Source organism: Rousettus aegyptiacus, unplaced genomic scaffold (assembly GCF_014176215.1).
Source record: "Rousettus aegyptiacus isolate mRouAeg1 unplaced genomic scaffold, mRouAeg1.p scaffold_m13_p_7, whole genome shotgun sequence".
Taxonomy (NCBI): domain Eukaryota; kingdom Metazoa; phylum Chordata; class Mammalia; order Chiroptera; family Pteropodidae; genus Rousettus; species Rousettus aegyptiacus.
Genome location: NW_023416310.1, coordinates 103,140,853 through 103,163,334, shown reverse-complemented (window position 1 = coordinate 103,163,334; position 22,482 = coordinate 103,140,853). Strand labels below are relative to the sequence as shown.

At 48.2% G+C, this 22,482-nt stretch overlaps 1 protein-coding gene across 10 annotated transcripts in view; it reads right to left on the bottom strand.

Annotated features, from left to right (window-relative positions):
* P4HA2 (prolyl 4-hydroxylase subunit alpha 2) overlaps positions 1 to 4,644 on the bottom strand; it is a 31,717-nt gene extending 27,073 nt beyond the window's left edge. For 5 of the 10 annotated variants that reach the window (XM_016118441.2, XM_016118437.2, XM_036224563.1 and 2 more), the window contains exons 1-2: positions 4,571 to 4,644; positions 3,908 to 4,040 (exon numbers count right to left, since the gene is read on the bottom strand). In XM_016118441.2, coding sequence (XP_015973927.2) covers positions 3,908 to 3,949 — 42 coding nt within the window. In that variant the 5' untranslated portion in view covers positions 3,950 to 4,040; positions 4,571 to 4,644. Of the gene's footprint in view, positions 1 to 3,907; positions 4,078 to 4,210; positions 4,340 to 4,367; positions 4,388 to 4,570 lie in introns of those variants that run through there. The other 5 variants (XM_016118443.2, XM_016118438.2, XM_016118440.2 and 2 more) reach the window with 5 other exon arrangements.
* Between the last annotated feature and the right edge of the window lie 17,838 nt (positions 4,645 to 22,482).

Here is a 22,482-nt window from a genome sequence, read left to right as displayed (position 1 = left end):
ACCACCCTCTCAGTCCCATCTCATGACTCCAAGTTTCATACCTCTAACTACTACCTCAGACAGAAAATATTCTCCTTCACTGAGAACCTAATAAATCACAGGCATTCACCTGTTTGTCCTGACACTTTATCTGGTCCATGAACGTGTAGATGTGTACTTCCCAATTGGATGCCATCGAAACCAGTTTCCTGCTTCAGTAAACAAGCAATGAAGTAGCAGAGAAGGCTGTAAAAATTGACATGCAAAAGCCAAGTTGTGTTTTCAGTCACCATCCTGGCAGAGACTTGGCAGTCTAGGTGACACAACTCGTAAGAAGGAACTCCACACGAGAATAAAATCCTGGCACCATTGTACTAGATGCATCTGACGTACCACCTCTACTCTCTTGGCCTCACCTGTCTCCTGGGCCACTTGCTCTGCCTTGAAGGATTGAGTAGACTGTCAGGCCCTAAATCTCTGGCTCCACCCACTATTTCTGGACTCCAAAGATGTGCCACGCCCTCCTCCCCAGTCACTGCTGGAGGGCCCTGGTAGTCCAGCGCAGCTCTGACTGGGGAAGGACAGAGAGGAGGTCAGCAGATGAACACCTTCTGTTCTGGGCCATGGACTTTCTGCAGTGCTCGCCCAGAGACGGCCCGCACAGCCGAACAACTGTTGCTGCTCTGCATAGAGCAGCCAGCCTGCTAAAGCGCCAGCATTTCTTCCCACCCTTCTCTACCTCTTTTCTTTCCCCTCACCCTTGCTGCCCTGCAACTACCCCTTCCAATGAAGCGTTCAGCACTTAAGCTCTGCCTCGGGCTCTGTTTTCTGGGAACTATGCTAAGATAAGCGCTCTTTGTTTCCAAAAATCTTTCATTTCTACCTTCTAATCCTCACCCAAACCTTGTAAACTAAGATAACTGATTCTGAGAGAGGGTTTGTGCACACCTGACGAGTGGCAGCAAATCACTGACAGAGCCAAGACTCCAACACAAAACATATTTCCTACTAGACACTGCTGCCATTCAATTCCCCTCAGTAACATCTGTTGGTTTACAGCACAAGGATCTCCCAAAAGTGGGAGCCACACTTTGCCCTGGCAGAGCAAGCCTGTGTACATCAAGGACTTTATCGTGTTTCACAAAGCAGCTTCATTACATCCGTGGCTGGATCCCACCAGAAGGCAGACAACGACATGAACTTGGAAGGCAGGAATGGTGCCTCGAGTTCAGGTAACAGTCACTCCTGCCCTAGACATCGCACCACTAACCAGTGACCAATCAGCCCCGCTCAGGGCAAGGCAGGCACATCCTGGGGTCAGACAGCCCCAGAGTTAAATCTCAGCTCCACAATCATTTCCTGGCTTTGTGGCCTTAGATAAGTTATAGGTCTCTCTGACTCTCAGTTTTCTCGTCTATATAATATTAGGACTTACATCTCATAGGGATGCTTCAATGAGATGACAGATGTCAGTGGGCAGCCCAGCAGCACCAGGCACAATTTAAACTAGTCATCAGCACCTAGGGTACTGGAGCAATGTCAGCAGACCCAAAGCAGCCAGCTACCCAGTTGATATCTGGAGAGAAAGAAGGTCCAGTCTAGAGGGTCGGTGAAGATGAAAATGAGGCAGAAACTGGGCAATCTTCAGGTTCTAGGAGCACCAGAGAGATGAAACATTAATTCAGGAGAGAGTGGAGTCCGGTAGAACGCAGCACACCAGGGAATATGCCCAGGACTGGTCAATCCTTGGTTCTAAAGCTCACCAAGGAAGGAAAGTCCTCTGGCAAAATGCAGGGCACTGGACCAGTCCTAAGACCTCATGTATGTCTACGCCTCTGACCTGTTCACTCCAAGTTCCTACAAGGACCAACGAGGCCTCAAGATCTGAATCACACCTTGGCCCTCAGGAGTGCCAGGCACACAAGAGGCTACATTCCAGCAAGCACTTCTTGAAAGGTCTAGAGCAGATGCTAGTCTGTGATTAGGCTCAGACAGATCCTATCGGGGCTGGAGAACTCACTACCCAAACACTTAGTCCTCTCTCTTGCCATGACATCACTCTCTTCTAGGGCTCCAAGGAGTCTAATCCAGACTTTTCATTCCCTTCTGCTCCTTCTAAGAATAAAAAACGATATTCCTCATTCCATATCCCGACCCAGCATAAACCCCAGAGGCCACAGGAGCCACCAGCCCTCCCTGCTCTAAGACAGGCTGATGTCCTATCCCACAGCACTTCAGAAGTCCAAATTACTAGATTTGAGCAACTTCTTCAGTTTAACTGTCGCCCCAGCATTGTCTGGGCCTGCACGTGCCTGCATCATAGCATTTCCTGCCAACCTCCATCTGCATAAAATTAAACTCTTGACGGATCCCAGGAGCCAGAAACACATCCACCAGCCCAATGAACACTATCAGCCAGCGTGGCTACAAGTCGGCCAAGGTCTTGCATCCAATCTCAGACCCTCCCAAGAATGTGGGAGGATAGAGTGAAAATGTGAAGCTCTCTCACGAAATGAGTAGAACCCAGAGTCCCCGACCCCACTCATTCCTCGGGGCTGCACCCGCACAGTCTCTCCTTCTAATCAGCACTCACACTCTGGGCTCCTCCCTGGGCACTTGGCCAGCTAAACTGCCAGCGTAAAGCAGTAATCTCAGAGAGATTATGAGTTACCCACGGGCAAGAATAGTGCCACTGCAGCTGCCGCCTCCTCATCCTCCTCCCTCACTCCAGCCCCAGGCACATTCTAAGCAGAAACCAGGCACGCAGGAGGTACACAGGAATAAACAGAGAGCAGCTGCGGCCAGGCTAAACCAGCAGCAAAGTAAGCACTCGCCTGGGCACCCCACTTCAGAGCCTGCAACGGGGTGAGGGGACAACTATCACAAGCCACAGACTAGTCATCACCGTGTCTGCCTGCTGAGCTCTCGGAGAACTAGGGTGGCCCAGTATGACAGCGACTCTGGGCCGAGGCCTTCAGCCAACTCACTCCATCCTTGCTACGTGGCTCCCTTGGCTGGGCTGCACAGTGGACATGCTTGGCCATCTGAGAAGAAAAGGACTCATAGCCCAAAGATCTTGTGAGTGGGAAAAGTGAACAAAGAGGCTGAGAGCCCTGAGGCCCAGACCACAGTGAGAGGCTGCACCCTGGACATTTCAAGGGCAGTTTCAGTACAAGTCTAAGGACATCTTGGTTCATTTAACAGAGAACTCAATCATGGAACGTGTTACCCCAGATGTGACAGGGGCTGGGAAGAAGCAACAGCTTGCAAAAGCATTCTATAAATACATAGGTGGACAATGGATCTCTGCAAAATCTGAGATATTTTAGAATGTCCTAAGCTACAAAGCAGCATCCCCCAACCCTTGTTCTCAGAGCCAGGCTCTCCTGCAGGAGGGCCGAGGCTCCAGGGCCTCAGATGGTTTCCATCAAGCAGCACAAGCCTTAGGTCTCACTCTACAGCAGAAGACATCAGTCTCAGTTTTGGGAGGGACTCCAGACTCTAATGTTCTTCTACACCATTTTAAAGATGTCAATGGAATGCAGAGGCCAGAGGCCCACCTATGCTGTCCTGAAGTAGGAAGTGCTCTGATCCACCCTCATGCTGTAAGGGTTCACTGAGCACCCTCCACACGGAGGGCACAGTACCAGGCACTGTCCTCTCACTTGAAGCTCTTGTGGACAGGGTCCACAAGGGTAGTTATCCCCTAAAGTGTCCCTTGCCCCACCACCTTGCTTCCACTAGAGTGCTCAGGTCTGCTCCCGCTCACATAGGTTGTTCCTTTGTCCAGGGTATCATTTATTCAGTCTTCATCTGACCATTTCGGCTCATGGGTCACCTCCTCCAGGAAGCCTTCTGGCCTGAAGCGTCTTGTCCTCTACCAAGTACCCACAGCGCAGTGCTCCCCCCTCCCCGTCACAGCACTCACCACACTGCTCTGGGGCTGGACTAGCCCGGTCTTCCAGTCCATCTGCCACACTGGGCTAGCAACTCCTTACGGTTTCTGACACAGAAGGCTCAGTTTGTTGAATTAGTTAACTAGTTATCACAAGTCTCCACAGCTGCTGAGGAAAAACAAGGCAGATTCAAAAGGGATGTCTGGAGGGCGACAAAGAAAAAAAAAAACTTTCTCATCCAACAGCCTGTGTTAATGGGCAACAAGCTGGACCCCGCCGGGTCCGGCACAGACTCCCAACCCTTCGCCCTCTGGAGGAAGGTGGACCTCACTAACATGAAGCGGCCCCTCAGGGCCTGGCCGACGCCCCTGCTTCCCTCTCCAACTTCGGGCAGCCAGGCCGCCCCTTCCCGGGGAGCCTGACACAGCAGTGCGGCCAAGTTCCCCGCCTGGCGCGGCCGCGGACGGAACCGGCAGGAAGGGCGCCGCTGACCTCACCAGCCCGAGCCGGGGAAGCGGACGCAGGCGGAGGGACAGGGACCCAGACGGGTGTACGAACAGGGCGGAGGGCGCGGGGCTGCGCTACGGGGGCGGGACCCCGGCCCCCAACCCCTGCCCCGAGTGGGCTGAGCGCCCGGCGGGCGACCCGGGCCTGCGCCCGAGAGGACGCAGCGGCCGAGCGGGAACGGCGCTCACCTGGACACGCGCCGCTCGCGGCGTTTCCAGAACCTCCCGCGGCGGCGCCCGGCGCGCCCGGCGCCTCCTCCCGCCGCGGCTCCGCCTCCCGCCGCGGCCGGACTCCGCCCGCTTGAGCCGCCGCCACGTCCCCACCCTCGCGCCCCCGAGCCGGCCCCGCCTCTGGCTCCGCGCCCGGAGAGCCTCGGGCAGGGGTCGCCACCGCCAGCGACCCGCGGGGAAGCCCCGGCCGCCCGACCGCGCGGGAGCCCGGAGCCGGCCTCGGGCCAGGCGGGAGCCGGCCGCGCGCCCTTCATGCCGCCCGCCGCCGGCCGCACGTACGCCGCGCCCGCCTCGCCCGCCTCGCGTCGCCCGGCGCCCACCTGTGGGCCCGCCCGCTCTCCCCCCAGCCCCTGGGCGGCCGGAGAAGGGCGTGCTAGCACTGACCCTGGCGCCCGTGCTGTGGGAGGAGTCCCTGGACGCTGACGGACGCCCCTGACCCTCAGCTGGGGCCTTGGTGGTCCTACTGGGTACACAGAGCTCCTACTGCCCTCTCCCCTTCATCACCACACGCAGGTTGAGGGCGACTGGGGGTCTCACCAGGGGCGGGGGCCAGGGTGTCAGAGGGTGAGAACAGACTTGTGGAGAAGGCCCTGAAGAAGACTAGGAACCTGATGTCCACGCCCGGGGCCAAGCACCCAAAGCAATTCGGACTGTCCCCAGCTCGTGGTTCAAGCACTGGTCCTCCCGATTGATGTGTGGGTGATGGATTGGTGAGAAGGGAGCCCATCGGAGATTCAGGGGTGAAAGGGTAGGGTGCGACCAAACCTTAGTTTGCCCAAACCCTTCTATATTACATGGGCCAAAAACTTCCTTCAGCCAGTCCAGTCTGGAAGAGAATGAGGACAGGGATGCAGCAAACCTCCGCCTGAGTTGGAGGCCCTGGTGGCCAGGCAGGTTCCCACGGCTGCTCTGTGAACCTTCCTGGTCATGAATGAGTGGAAACGCTGTCTGAGAATCTCATCAGGGAACTTGCCCGGAGTGGGAGGTACCCAGCCTCTGCCCAGGCCCTGTGGGGATGTTCCCTGCAGCACACTGTCCAGGCTGACAGCCCAGACTGGGGGAAGGCACGAGCACACACACAGAAACACAACACATAAAAAACGAAATGAGCCGCTGTTCCGGTCTATGTCAGCCACTAGCCAGAGCTCAGCTAAAACCAAACAAACCTTCCTGCATCTGCTACATCCTGTTATGCCACCCTCTGTCTGCCCAGATCCTCCCATCCTCTTCCCCTTCTCAGGAGCTTGCCCTGTGGATCATCCCTTCTCTCTCCTGAATGTTCAATTTCCCCTTCTCAACTGTATACTTACCTTGCCCTATAAACATGTTCAAGCCTGTACTGTAGGGAAAAAAAGAAAGAAAGAAGAAAAAAAAACCATTTGACTCCACAGACTACAGCAGTATTTCTCTCCTCAACCACAGCAAAACCCCTGAAAGAGCAGTCTGTCTCATCCTCACCTCCCTCCCATCCTTCAGCCGCCTGCATGGGCTTTCTGGCCCCCTCACAACACCAAACCAGGTCTCAATAAACTCTCTGTAACTTCCAAGCTCCTAAATTCAACAGCCATTCTTCATTCCTCATCTGCTGAAGCCCCCAGCAGTGTTTGACACTCTGGCAGAGTGTGACCACCACCTCCCTGGAACACTCATGTCCCTTATTTTCCACCATCCTCTCTGGCCACCTCTGCCCAGGCTCTGAACTCCCTACACCCAGCACATCCTCTTCTTTCCTTTTCCCAGTTTATCAGTAAAGGTTGGGAGTTCCTCAAAGCTCAAACCCCGGCACTCTACTTTCCCTTTTCTATAATTTTTTTCAATACACCAATGACTCACAAATTCCTCTCCCTACACTTGCCCTGACTCCTGAGCTCCAGAGTCATATAACTGACTAACAGAGTCTACATCTCCACCTGAGTGTCCCCAGGCATTTCAATTGCAACATATCCAACACCGAGTTCATGCTTTCTTCCCCCTCCATACCTCCCATATTCCCTGCTTCATTGAAGGAGCCACCCACCCCACCCCCCATCAGTTACCTAACCAGAGCCTGGGAGTCATGCTTAGCATGTCTTTCTGCCTCACCCCTAAGCTCTATCCTTCCATATCCCATGTGCATTCAATTCTACCACCTAAATCTCTCTCTAATCCATTCATCTCTCTCCATTCTCCTTGACCTGAATAACTGCAACGGTGTTCCAACTGGCTGCCCCCCTCCACTCTTGTTTCCCCTCCCACATTGCAGCCACAGTGATCTCAAAATGCCGATCTGAACCCATCACTGTCAGCTTACTAAACTGCATTATTTTTAAGAAAAACCCTAAAAGTGGTCTATAAGGCCCCACATGGTTTGGCTCCTACTCAATTCTCTAACCACAATGACCTTTCTCCAGTCTCTCTAACTGGCCATTTGCTCTTCCACCCCACTTTCTGGGCTTTGCACATGCTGCCCCTTTTATCTAGAAAAATTCCCTCTACCCCCCGAATTAAATCCTCCTGATCCCCCTCAGAGGGATTTTCCTCACTCCCCTGACCAAGTCAAAACCTCCTAAAACAGCCTCTCATGCCCTGTGTGCTTTGTAAGACTTGCCACAGCTGAATGATTATTTGATTAATATCTACCCCCACCCCACCACCACCACTGGCTTGGGAGATGCAGGAGTATATAAGTTATGTGTGTTTTTGTCCATCATCATATCCTCAGCCCCTACCACAAATAAATATTTGCTGCCCATGTGAAGGGATGGGTGTCTCCTTAATGCCTTGTTCCACATAGCAGTAGCCAAAGGACTAAGGCCTCCACAGGGCCTCAGAGTCCTGGACCCCACTCATTCCTCAGTATCTGCATCTTCTCTTCTCTTATACGGATACTTTTCATTGGATTTAGGGCCCACCCAGGTAATGAGAATAATCTCATCTCATGATCCTAAACTTAATTATATCTGCTTTTTCCAAATAAGATGATATTCACAGGGTCCAGGAATTAAGATATGGGCATATCTTTTTAGGGTCCACCATCCAAGCTACTATACCTGACATTCCCTCATGCCTCCAGGGTCTCCTGGGCCCACGTAAATCCATGACTCTGGGTTCTGAATCTCCAGCCCAGGGCTACTCCAGACCTATATAGGCTTTTCTTTGGGCCACTTAATTGGCAAACTTGTTATCTCCCCACACCCTACCCCATACCACCCAAAATGCTTCTGCTCCAGCATTTCCCATACCTCAGGAAATGAAATCAACATCTCTCAGTCATTTCCATTTTCTTCTCCTCCATGTTCTCCCATTGTAGACATTACCTGGTGGATCTCTCAATCCATTTACTGCTCTCCACACAGCCCAAATTTAGGATACCACCATCTCTCACCTGAGCAATCCACAGGTTCTACTCAGCTCCCTCTACTCTTACTCCACTCACAGGTAGAGTGATATTTTAACAATATGATTTCGATCATGTCATTCCCATAGATAGAAACCCTCAAAGGCATCCCTGCCCCAGGGATAGACACAGATCTCACCAAGGCTACCACTTCCCATATACAGCCCCGATGGCTTCCCTCATCATGTGCTGCCTCAAACTCGGTGCTCCAGCGCCCTGGACATTTTTGAGTTCCCTGGGCTTTGACCGCGTCATTCTTCCTGCTTAGAACATTCCTCTTGCAAAAAGATTGTTCCCTCTGGAAGCCTTCTCTGGGACCAGCCTAAGTCAGGTCTCCACATCGATCCTGTAGCTCCTCATGGGTGAATTTCATGCATGCTATTGGCATTATCCATGTCTACTTCCTTCACCACTCTGTCTTCACAGGGAGGAGAGGGCCGCCTCTGTTCTGTTCATCACTGTATCTCCAGCTCTAGCAGAGGGCCTGGCACCCAGGACTTGAACAGAGAGAGTGGGGAACAAAAATACATGAATGCATTAATGAATGTACATCCCCCACTACTGTGGCCTCCAGCAGACCTCACTAAACATACCCATTGTGTGTCACTTAAATGAATCAACAGACATCTTGAATGGGCCATGTTATACTCCTTTTTCCCACATTCATTGTGTGAATAAAGCTGTACCTCCCTTCTGCTTTTGGCTTTATTATGTTCATTCATGCATTCACTCCACAAATATTTGCTGGGTACCAGTTGAGGCCCTGGCTAGGGATTCAGGGGCTATAAATGTCAAATAAGCTCACTCTAGTGGAGGAAAACTGGCAGGAGAACACTGGCCCACAGAGCAAGCTTATCCAGGGACAGAAAGGCCCAGCCCCTTCCAGCTGGTGAAGGCTTCTGGTAAAAGGTGCCATCTGCCTAGAGACCCTCCTCAGGCTCAAGATCAGGTACGGACTGCCACCTTTGACCCCAGCATGACCAGGGGCATGAGGGCCTACCTCCATGCTGTTCCTAAGTGACATCCCTGGCCAATGGCTCCTCAAAGCAGCCTAGACTTGTCTCCCCACCACTTCTATCCCAAGGGAAGAACCTGGTGTCTCTTCAGAAAGAATGGCAAAAATATCTGTGCTGGGCAGACAGGTAACTGGATGAATGGGAGGGCAGGTGGAGTGCAGGCCTTTCCTCTAAACAGAGACCTCCTCAGCCTGCCCTGTCCCTGTCTTCCTGTTATCTCACCTGTGATCCCTCCCTGGGGAAGGGGAGGGGGCAGGCTCCACTGCTTGGGGCTAAGACCTCCCTGACTGCTGAGGACTCCTGCAGCGCCTGGCAACCACCACAGCTGCTGGAGACCTGGCAGGGGTTTATGAGAACCTGGTCACTCCATGGAATACCCCAGACCAGTGTCCCCAGGACCAACCAATGTTGCACAGAGGGAATTCTATACGTTGACACACATTTATACCATTCAGCATACAGTTGCACTGGACCCCGGGACCAACCCTCCCCTCCAGGTTCCTCCCTTTACAGACTGAAGAAAAACTAGGTGGTTCCAAATTGACCCAGCCCTTTGACTCAAGGCTAAAAGACAGAGGGCAGGAGGTGCAGCTTCAGTGGAGCCACCTAGTGGTCGCCCTACTGCTTTAGTATTAGGGCCTCCCAGATAGTCTGGTCTTACAGCTTGGTGCAGGACCCTGGGGTAGGGAAAGAGAATCTGGCAGATCCTCAGGAACTTCTGGGGCTAGCCCTGGACAGGGCCAAGTGGGTGCCTAGAGCTCCCTCCACACCCTCCACCAAAAAAAAAAAAAAAATCCTTGAGTCCATCTTGTGCATGCAAAAGATGAAAAGATGTGCCGGGCCCCATAGAATGGCTACAAGCCCCTCTCAGCTCCCCGCTCCATAGACCCCTGCAGCCTAAGACAGCAGAGCCAGCACAAGCTGGGCTGTCATTACTGGGTGGAGAGAGGCAGCCCAGGGCCTTGGGGAGCTGTAATTACCCAGCAGGTCCAGGCGGGTCCTCATGGTAGAGACAGCAACCTCAGACTTTGGCTTCCATCTTCACAGTGTCCTCCTGCCTTCTGTCTTGGGCCAGAAGTTTCCAGGCTGGTGCAAATGCCTAGAGGGCCAGGAGTTAGCTAGCTAGCTAGGTGTGGTGCTTACAAATCTTGGTATTTTGATGCATACGATATAAAGCACCGTTTTAAAAATTGTTATTATAATATAGAAGCCCACTTCTATCCTTCCTCCTTAGTCTTGAGCCTGAATAAGGGCTGGTGGGGATTAGGATGAGGTGAGAATTGGGGATAGCTATTGGACATCTGACTTAGCTATTGTTTAAAAGGCAGAAAGTTCAATAGTTTTACTGTTCCTTCAGGCCTTGTCAAATCAGGAAGCTGGTCGGAGGAGAGAGTAGGGGAGAAATTAGAGGTAAGGAAGGCTGCAGAGGCCCCAGGAACAGATCAACTGAGACCTCTCGGGCCACAAACAAGGGTTTAAATGCTGAGGGCAGGGAGCAGCACCCCAGAGTGAAGGCCAGGGAGGAGCAGGATCCGATCTGGGACTTAGGAAGAGTACCCTGTCTGCCTACTGTCGGGGGAGCAGGGAGAAGCAGAGCCTGGAGGTGATGGCGGAGGGAACTGGTGCAGAGTCTATATGACAGCTGATGGTGACCTGAACTGGGGAGTGGCAACACACATAGAGAAAAGTGGGTAGATTTAAGAATTAACAGAGGTAAAATAGGAAGAGTTATGTCCACTTTATTCCTTTATTCAGCGAATACTCATTGAATGTACTACTCCCCATTCTGATGAGGCCTGACTTCTCACGCAAAGTGGGGTCTTTCACTCTTTAGCATCCTCAGCTTTGTCGCCCCAGTGACTGCCTTGTGAACGGAAATCGGTGGCAGCCCCCAGACAACACAAGAATAAGCAGTGATGTGACTACCTCCAGAGAATACATTAACACACTTCAGGGTTCCAGACTGACATGAAATACTAATCACAGCGTCTGGTTTCCTCAATTATCAGACTCCTTCCACTGCAAGGTAACCATCCACTTAATGATGGTCTCTGCACTGATTCAGTAACACCACCCTTCCTCTCCCTGTGCCTCATTTCCCCCGTCTATTTTTAAACAAACACACTTCCTTCTGTTATAGTAATACATGTTTGCAAGTCTCCTTATTTTTTAGAGTGAAATGAGTGTCAGTCAACCCATCTGTGAGTAACCCTAGCCCAAACAAGTTGTGCAAATTCTGTACTGTATAAGCCTGGGGCTTCATTCCCATCACAGACATTATAGGGATTCATCATAACTTTCCAGTAGGTGGAAATAAAATGAATTGAAAAAGGAGCATCCTTGACTCAGTTCTACAAAATCACTACTTCCACATAAGCACAGGAGCCTGTCTCTGGGTGTCTGATGCCTGCTTACTCCTTCCTCAAGGACCCTAATCCCTCCTTTAGGCTCTCTCCTGCCCTCAACTCTTCAGTCTGTACCAGCTCTGGCTGGGCTGCTGACTCTCCCCCAGTCCCTCAAGAAGACACCATCATTCGAACTTGCTGGTGAGTCCTGTCTTCTGCAGGACTCTGACCCACCCTAAGGAGGCTGGGGTACTCATTCCTCTAGAGGCCCCGACTGCCTCACACCACATCAAACATATTCCAACATACCCACATTTCACTTACAGACATCTTATATTTACCCAGTAAGAATGTGGCTGAGCCACAATTGACTACTTTCCATGACGTAATATTACATTTGCAAGCATTTAGTATTTGTATATTTTTTGTGGTTTTCTATATGTTTTCTTATTTTGAACATTTGCATGAACCTGTGAGAAGATTGATGATCTCTGTGCCTATACTGCATGAAAGACAGAACTTGGCCACAGCCTTTGGTGGAAGGGTCCCTAACCACTCAACACATAAGCACACATGTGCACTCATATGCACTCATGCACACATGTACATGGAGATATGTGTTCACGCACAAGCTTGTGGTATTTAGTTCTCACACAACGAGGAGGAAATTCTGTGCTCTGTACTCTGACACTGCCATTAACTATGACTCTGACTCAACTTGATGTTTACTTTGAACCAGAATCTGACCTTATCCCTGATCCTGAACGAGCCAGTTGAGGTTTGGAATCAGGAAAACGTACACCTCCATCATCCTCAGGAATCGGTGCCCCAGGGGGGCTGAGATGGCTTGGATAGAGCATCTCCCTGGCTGAAGAGTGAGTGATCCAGATAGTGAAGGTAGAGGGATGGCTTCCCCACAACTGCTGGACCATCCGACACTATTACTATTGTGTGTCGACAGTCTTGGGAGCAAGCAATGACCTCTCACCCCAACAGTCACCCCACAGCCCTAGGCCAGGCTGACTCTCTGCCCTCATCAAGATCTGGGATTTTCTCCGCACTCCACTCTGGAACACCAGCAGTTATCTATGTCCCCGTGGCAAAGACTATGGCGCCTGAGAATCCCTTAGGTTTAGGAAATTCTGCTGCTGCTTGGATCATGCCCAGAGCTGCATCTGCAAAAATGAGGATGGCCAGCAGAGGGTGCACGAAGCCCATTGTGGGATACCCAGTCAGCGGAGCAGTTTCAGTCTAGCTGGGAGAGTCCCCTCCAGGCTTGTTCCTGTGCCCTACCCCTCCAAACTGCCAAGGTTTAGCTGGGATCCTCACCTGCATAAGCGTGGGCAACTGAGGCAGATAGAAGTGTTTTCTGGGTCATGGGAAATGACTCCAATGCTGAAACCTGTAGCAATGCAGAAGCCAGGGAGGATGTTGGGAGGGTCCCAAACCCCTTATTCAACCATGGGTGACCAGGGCCCTTCATAGCCTTTAGGGAGTCTCAGGCTGGAGGAGCAGGTAGGCCTAAAGAAAAAACAAGGCCTAGTAGTGCAGTGAAGTTAGGTAAGGAGATCGGGGAGGCCATTGACTGGATGGATGCTGGACATACCTATCCTGGCTCCTATTCAGGTGAGCTCCTTAAGGAGAGAAGCCAGTGGAGAAGTAGCAAGCAGTCCTCATCTGGGTGTCTCTGATGGTCTAGGCTGCTTCTGTGATTGGGCAGCTAGCGTGTGCAGCACTCTCCTTATAATAAGTGTGACCTAACACTTGATAGATCATCTTTGTTGGACAGCTTCTGCTTGTCCCTTCAGATCCCTACACCTCCCTCCCCAATCCCCCTGCTCTGTGCCCCTGGATGCTGACCTGTATGGATGACATCAACAGGTTTTCCTGCCCTGTGATTTCTGACTAGGTTTGACAGATGGGCAGTACCAAGAAAAGATCGACCAGAGGGAGGAAAAAGACTTTGGAGAAGTTGCCTGCAGCCTACATTGGCTATGGCCATGCTAGATCATAGAGTATACGTAGATTTTGTTATAGTAGTTACTTTCAACCGTTTTCCTAGATGGTTGCACAAAATTACACTCTCAGCAGCAACGTAGAGGTTTTCTAGTTGCTCCATATCTTTGATAATATTCTGTATTGTTAGCCTTTTCAATTTCAGTCATTCTAGTGAGTGTATAGAGATAGATCATTTTAATTATAAATAATGTTTCCCTGGCCACTAATTACATTAGCACATTTTCATATGTTTATTGGTTATTTCTGATGACATGTCTGTTCAAGTCTTTGCCCTTCTTTTTTTTTTTTTTTTTTTTTTTAGTTTTTCTTACTGATTCATAGGAGTCTACATATATTCTGGATATGAATCTTTTGAGGTCTATCTATCTATCTACCTATCTATCTATCTCTCAATCTGTGGCTTACATTTTCATTCCCTGCTTAAAACCTGGGTGTTTACCAAAACCTCTCCACCTTGGCAAAACTTGAATTCCAATTTTTCTCCCTAGCACTTTGTATCCATTAAAATCTTTGCTCAATTCTTTAGCCTCCAAACTGCTGTTTATAATTAGGTCAATAAATTCAAAGGAATGTGTGTATAGCATTGGGCTCCTTCTCTGTTTTTTCTTCCTTTCTATAATCGCCCTTCCTCCCCAAGTTCCAGCCTCTTTGGTATCCCTGAACCCAAACCCTCTATCCTCAGGCTGACAAGCCTGATACTTTCTGGTCCTACTCCCCCAAGTAACATTGTGGGAATGTCCCCAGGGAAAAAGCCAGAATAAACGTGGAACTCACTACAGATTACTTCCTTTTCTCAAGGATCATAATCCTTCATTTCTCACCTGTATTGGTTTTTCTCCAATGCTCTCAAATAGTTTTTTTTTAAATATATTTTGTCCAATTTTTACAGTTGTTTTTGTCAGGAGGCTTAGTCTGATACAACCTACTATCGTGGAAGTTATTTTCTTTCAATCCAATTCTGATGGCAGATGAGAGAGAACTGTAGGCCCCACTGGCTCAGCTGCTTTCAGCTAAGATTCTTAGCCATGTGTAGTATCAGATCTACATCCTGAATTAGGACTCCCTGTTTTCCTCTCCTTTCTTTTCTTCTTTTAAACTTTTATTGGATTCCAATCATGACTGAGTAATTGGTCATAAACTCACTTCCTCACCATAAACAACTATAAAACTAGATAGTCTTTATAACAATTGATTACAAGAACTGGACATAAAATAGCCTTCTTCCTTGACAGAAAGGAAACACACAAGGTGAATTTCACATTTGGTAAAGTCCTTTGCCTGGTGCACTTTCCAAACTGTGGTAGGGGAAATTGGACCCAAACAGGGCAAGGGTCTCAATGGGTGGAAGAAACAGAGATCAGAGATAGAGGATGCTGAGGTGGCTGAATTTGTGGGACAGGGTAACAAAGAGGAGGGAACTGAATGGAAAAGGAGCTTTAGGCATCAGCACAGAGGTCCTCTTAAGGTTTTATTTAAGCTGCAAGTGTGCAGGGCAAGAATACAGAAGGCCTGGTGGGTAAACACACTGGTAGGATTCCAGTCAAACAAGCTGAGACCTCTTCTGGCCAGCCAGTGAAAGACCTTGCTGAAGTCCCTGAGCATTTAATTAAAATCTTAGAAAGTTTATACCTGCCCTAACAAAGCCTAAAATCAAGCCTCAGCAGAGCCAAATTAAGCTTCTAGCAAATTTACTGCCTAATGAAACAAACTCAATGCTCTGTAAAGGAGATAGCATAATCCATACTCTCAACAATGTACCATCCACAATTCTCAACATATAATCAAATATTACCAGACCTATGAAGAAGCAAAAAAAAATATGATCCATAACCAGGAGAAAAAATAATAAATAGAAACAGATCCAGAGATAACACAGATCCAGAGATAACACAGATCCAGAGATAACACAGCTATTATAAATATGTTCAAGAATTTTAAACGGTAACGTGGACATAATAAAAGAACATACGAGCCATCTCAGCAGAGAAATAGAAACTATAAAAAAGAACTAAATGGAAATTACAGAACTGAAAAATATACAAAATGAAAATTTTACTAGGTGGGCTTATGAGAAGATTGAACAGTGCAGAAGAAAATTTCAGTGAACTTGAAATCAAGTCAGTAGAAACTATGTAAATGGAAACATAGAAAACAAAATTGGAAAAAAAAATGAACTGAGCTTAGTGAAGTGAACTTGAAACAATATCAAGCAATCTAGCATACATAAAAGTCCAAGAACAATAAGGGAGAAAGAGATTGAGGTAAATATTAAAAAATAATAATAATAACAAATTCTAAATTTGATTTTCGAAATTATTAACTCACCATTCCAAGAACTCAGGATTATAAAATCACAAGCAGGATATATACAAAGCACATCACAGTCAAATATCTCAAAATCAAAGAGAACATATTAAAAACAATGAAAGAACACAAACACATTACTTTATGAAGAACAACGATAAGAATTACCAGATACCTCTCAGCAGAAGTAATGCAAGCCAGAAAACATGGACACATGGAATGATGTATTAAATATCAAATATGCTTTGAGAAAAATATCAATCTAGTATTCTATATCCAGAGAAATTATTTTTAAAAAGTGAATGAGAAATAAAGATATTTTTGGAACAAAATTTTAAAAACTGAGAGAATTCATCACTCTTGTACTACCAGAAATGCTGGCAGTTCTTAAGGCTGAAGAACAAAAGCGATCAGTAAATCTAATCGGTAAGTATAAAATATATTTTCTTATTCCTTAAATTATTTACAAGATAACTGACCGTTTAAAGTAAAAATAAGCAGTCCCCACGCCCAAGTTGCTGGAGGAGAAGCCGAGGTCGGGGAGGGTTCGTGGCTGCCGCTTTAGGGCAAGGTTTGGGAGGGCGGGGGTACGCAGTCGAGTCCTGCCCCGCCCGGCCCCCGCTGGAGGAGCAGAGCGAACCCTGGTCTTTCTCTCTGGCACTGCCTCAGGCAGCTCCATTTCCTCGCATGCATTTAACCACATGGAAGAACAAGCCTCCAAATCTTCAGAGGTTCTCCCCACGTGATGGGAATACTGGAGAACTCGACATCAACTGGAAGTCAGGGAAGTAGGAGCTCAACTGACTATTATGGACAAGCAGTTTGGACAACAGACTTTTATGCAGTGACTCCAGAATGTGATGAATACCTCAGTTAATTCATAATGAAAAGGTATAGACACATTTACTAATACGTAAGATGAGTTTAAGAAACTGTGGAGCTTATAACTCAGACATGAAAAAGGATTAAAAGAAAAGAAACTGTAATACATCTGCATTGCCGTTCCTTTTCATGGACTACTAAAAGGATAAACATCAGTATTAAAACCAAAGGTTACCAAAAAAAAAAAAAAAAAAAAAAAAAACCGCAAAAGCAATGACTTTTTTATAAAGTTTAAAGCATTTGTAGAAATAAATGTATGACAACATTAGCACAAAGAGAGGGAGGGTTAAATGGAAATATGTTATTAGAAGGCTCTTACATGATAAAAGAAGCAGTATTTATCCTTTTCTTCTTGTATTTATTTTCCATTTATTGTTTTAACTTTTCTAGTTGCAAGTATAATTTTTATTAGTATAAAATTAAAACACTGTAAAAGTACATTACCTAGAAAATATAAGAGTCCCAAAATACCATTGCCTGCAGTAACAACTATCCACAGCTTACAGTATATTTCTCTGAGATTTTTTTTTTTTTGTCTATATGTAACAGAAGAACATTTAAACCGTTTATCTGGATGAAAAGGTGTTTACTATGAAATTATTTATCTGTATTGTCTACCAGCCCTTTTCGGGGTTTAAATATTTGAACAGTTTATGAAAATACATTGCAGAAAATAAAACATAGATTGTGAATCAATTTGAAATTCATTTTATAGTATATAGGATTATAACCATATTTTTTTGAATAGATAACAAATGCCCCATCATGATTTATTGAATAAACTACTTTTTCTCCTCCGAATTAAGATGTATTCTTTATCACATGCTATGAACTCTTTTTTTGTTTGATTGATATATTGTCTTTTCCTGTGCTACCAACAAACTCTTAATTACTTAAGCTTTATCACATACTTTGGTGCCTATAGGAAAAATCTTACTTTATTATGCTTTCAATCCAATTTTTGGTTTTCCATCCATGTTTACTCTTTCATCTGATCCTTAGAATCATCTTGCCAATCATCCACAAATTTTTATTGGAATTGCATTGAATTTATCAATTAATAAATTTAAAATACTGAGTTTTCCAGGAACATGACATATACTTCTATTTATTTTTTCCTCTTTTATATCCTAGAGCAAAGTTTATATGTTTTCCACGTGTGTTAAGTGAGTTTCTAGATATTTCTCATGTGTCAGTTATTACGAATGGTAAACTAGTTTCATCACATTTTCGTATTAGTCGTGACTTAATGCTTTTAAAAGCTATTAAAATCTATATACATATATGTATTTATCTTAGTCTGCTCTATCTGACTGAATCCCTCTATAGTCATAACAGTTTTTCCATGGATTCTCCCAAATTTTATGGAGGCACGATTATAGTGTCATCCGTCAATAATTATCATTTTGACTCTTTCTATTGCTTATTGCTTCTACTTATCCAGTATTTCTTCTTTCTCCTTATGTCCCAGGTAGGACCTGCAGAGCATTGTTGCACAATAGTAGTGAAAGGGACACTGTTTGGATCCTGACATTAATGGGAATTTGGGAATGTTGAGTCCAATATTGGCTTTTGGTTTCTAGTATGTTTCTGAAAATGTTAAGAACATTTCCTTCTCTTCATGGTTTTCCAACTTTTTACTGTAATTGGCTGGTGAATTTTATCAAATGCCTTTGGAGATGATCACCAGGTTCTTTTTTTTCCATTTAACCTATTAATCAATGGATTTAATCGTGTTAAATCAAGGTTGGAATCCTAGAAAATTTTCCAAGCTGGTAACTATTTTAACATACTATGGAAGCCGATCTGTTACATTCACGAATTAGATGGACCTGTCATTTCTTTGGAGGGGCTGTCTTGGTGTTAGGACAATAAACAGATCTTCACAAAGGCTGTGGAAACTCTCCATCTCTCTGGCTCTGGAACACCACGGTTCTCTGAAGGAGAATGCTCGTACTTCTCCTCTGGGCCAACAATATGCCATGCCTGAACCCCTTATGATACAGCTCTTTGTGGTCAGCTTGTCTTAATCCCAGACACAGCTACTTCTCAGGCTCTGCTGGTCCCGGAGTGCTGGGCAGGGCCCATTCCAACATTCAGTGCCTCTCTAGTCTTGACCTTCCTTTTTCCCTGAGATGAGACAGTTCCTGTTCAACTCTCAGCATACAGAAGTTCTCACTATAATTTCTCCTGGAGCTATCCTGACTTCTTGTGTGAGAGAAGCACGTCCCCTCCTGCTCCCAAGGCAAGTTTACCTTCCCACAAACAGGCTGATCTCACAGGCAGCAAACAACCCAATCAGGCTTCCTCTCTGTGGGGGCTACTGAGGGCTCGGCTTCCCACTCTGCACTGCTGAGCCTTAGTCTGCACAGCAATGGTCCTGGTCTTGGGAGGGAAAGTCAGTGGGAAAGAATTTTGAAGATATTTGCGAGCCAAGAACATAGCCACCCAGGATATGAGGCTGACTCATGGATCCTGCTCCAGCCATTGGGCCTGGAGTAGCCTCAACCCAGCTTTACACTCCCAGGCCTGGATCTGGCTCTTTGCTCTAATCCCCGTGCCCCCCTGCACCTGGATTCCCAGACCCCGGAGCCAGCTGGCAGCTGCTGCAACCTGGTGGCCCAGCTCTGCCTCACTCTCCCAGCAACACGGGAGGCCAAGCTCCCACCAGGTGGCCACAGCTGGGGTGTCCCACAGCCAGGCCCGGAGGTGAGGTCAGCCTAGATGGTTCCCGCCAACCTGTAACTCAGCCAGAGGGCACCAATGGGCAGGGCACTTCACCAAGACCAATCAGTAACTAAAGGAACTGGTGCTGCAGAGGAGCGGGCATCCATAAGAGACCAAAAGGATGGGGCTGGGAGAACAAGCTGGAGACAGGCCTATGCTATCTGGACTCCTGAGGAAACCTCCACTGCCTTCACCAATCTCATTGTGGTCCCCATGACGCCCCAGGAGCAGGGGACAGAGACCTAATCTATACCAGTGACAATGTCATGTGGGGCAAGGGCTGCGGAGGTCCACCCTGAGAAGGGCCAGGAAGCCTGGAATTGAAATCTTTGAAGTTATCTCTAAATGAGGCTATACATTCTGCATGTGTACACAGATGTTTAATTATTCAATAGTCATTAGCTTAAAACAGTGCCTGACACATAGGAAGCTCTCAAGAATATTTGTTGAATAAATGTACAGAGCATAAATCACATGTTATAATTCTTAAAACACTATTTTCACATATTTCATTTGCATTTTACTGGGAGCCCAGAAATGTAAAAGTGGCCTAGATTTCTCTAGCCCTCTGAGTGGCCCTGGATGTCAGCTTTAGTGCCAGAAAGAGGAAAACTGTCCTTAGGCAGGAGACCAGAGTGTTCTTGCCAGGCCACTGCTGAATATGAGTGCCTGTGCATGTGTTGATTGGAGCAGGGCTACCCTGTGCTGGGAGTCTAGGCCCAGGCAGCGAGTCCCAAGCTGATAGATGAATTGTAGCATGTGTCTGAGGAGCCCTAGTAACTGGATTCCTGTGCTGTAGCCCATGCTTGTTTCCTCTTTATCACCCCTGTGCTTTGGGTAGAGGCTTATCTACCCAGAGACATAGCCATATCTCTCTCCCTGGGCTGAGAAAAGAAGGGTCTTGCACTCTGACTTGACCTAGAGCATGGTGAGGGTCAGGCCAGGACCAAGAGTGTCCAGGGCACAGAGTGTGCACATACTCCAGTTGCTCCCCAATCCCTTTGCTGCTCTATTTGGAGGAGGTGATTTGTAAAAGGAGGCAGTTTCTCTGCACACAGCTAGCATGGCTAGCTGATAGAAGCCTTCGACTATTAGTGGAAGCTGGAAAACTGAAACCCTTGGCTTGGGCTTCTATTTGAGGTCTACAGGTAGGACTGAGGCATTTGCTAGGGGAGGCTGGGAGATGGCATGCAGGCTTTCTTACACCCTCTGGCCTGAAAGAGAAGTGGGAGGGAAGGTAAGGAGGGGGGTATCCTTGAGGCAGGGAGAGAGCATGATGCCTTTGTAAGCTGCTTTCTTGAGGCCTTAGTTACACAACAATCACATGGGTCTCACCGCCACCGCCTGTTCTGTCACTTCTCTTCCTGGACTGGGCTGAGGTGCCTCTGGCTCTCTCACCTGTCTGCTGCCTCCCCCTTGTGTGAGATGCCACTCTTCCCAACACCCTTCACTCCCAGGCCTCAGGGCCAGGGCCTCCTTGGGCCCCACTGGGTAAACCAGCCTCCGCCCTGCTGCCTGGCAGCCCCTTTGTTGGGTCCCAGAACAGACAGGTTTTCTCTGTGAAAACAGAGACAAAGCAGGTCTGACAAGGGTGCTGTGGGAGGTTGCAAATATGATTGAGACACATCTAGTCCCTGGTGCAAGAGGCATGACCCAAAGTCAGCATCGCAGGATCTAACCCTGTTTAGAAGCTTAGATCAACTACTTAGAAGTTATGTGAGCTTGGGGTGGTCACTCACCCTCCCCAAGGCCTGATTTCCAGATGAGAATTGGATCTGCTTTTTTCTCTGCCCTGAAATTTAGCTCAGGGCCAGTAACTAGGCTCCAATTGTCAGAATCAGCTTTGTCCCTGTTGGGACCCTCAGGGACTGGCCCCCTCTAAAACCTCTAGCCTCTCAGCCCCCCAAAGGAGGCATGGTAATGGCAATGTGGGTGTCCCCACCACAATTCCAAGGCTAGCTAATCAGGTCTAGGGTTAGACACATAGCAGGCACTCAAAATATGTTTATTGAGGGATTGAATGGCACAAAACTAGAGCTGAGAAACTCCCTTTGTGTGTTTTGCTGTACCAAACACACAGCTCAAAGGCCAGCTCTGTTGCCTCCTTGACTGAGTTCTGTCATCCCAGTCCCAGGATATGTAGGGCTTTAGCCCTCAACCCATCTCCCAGACTACTCCTTCCCCTTGAGTTTGCCCTGGTGCCTGTGCCCCTGCTGCCTGCACCCCTTTCAGAGCCCTCCAAACCCTGCCTAGGGCTCGCCTTGGCTTACTATCACTATAGGGCCAAGTCCTAGCCCTGTAGAAAGCTTGCACAGCCCCACCCCATCCAACTCTGTCCCAAATTGATGTTCTCTTCATCCCACAGATTCACGGGCTCCTAGCCATGACCAGCAGGCCTCTTGGATAATAGACACCTGGGTAGCCAGAGGCTATGGAACCTGGAGCTTGGCTAGACAGGCCACACTGAAATGGGAACTTCTGAGGTTCTTTTCTGGCTGCCCTCTGGGACTCTGGATTGGACTGGGCATCCTCTTGGGACACCACATCAAGGGTTCCAATCCCCTTGGAATCCAGGCTGTTATCTGGGAGGAGGGAACTGGGCCTTCAAGGAGGATGTACTGGCCCTAGGGTCTGAGCCCAAATGGGGCAGACTCAATCCAGAGACCTGTGACCATCGGGCCGGGGGAGGGGGGGAAGGGCAGTGTCTGAGCTCTCTGGCCAGCCCCTAGCACCACACAGGAAGGAATCCTCATGGGCTGCTCCATTATCTTCATCAAACCCTTCCCCCAGGGCTGCTTCCACTTCTGAGCTGTTCCCTAGTTTCGCCTTACCCTCACCCTGTCCCAGCCCTTTCCTCTCCTTCCCCCTAGGCTCAGCCCCAAGGCCACCTCCCAAGGGCATCTGCTCCTGCTGGAACCTGCCAACCCATTGTGGAAACAGAGCTGTGGTTTCTCCTGGCCTTGAACAGACCCGGCCAAGCACAGAGCAGCTGGGCATAGTGCCCTGAAATACTTGGGGCTCCCCTGAAGGACAAAGCCACTGGGTGTGGGTGTGGCCTCCAAAGCAGCAGGAGTTGAAGCCTTCCCCCTCCTAGGCGTCTCTCTGGGCTATGGCCAAGTGGTGAGCTGAAATAATAATTCCTATAACAGCGATAATATTGTTAATAGCGAATGGCTTTAAATAACTTCTGTGTGCCAGGCT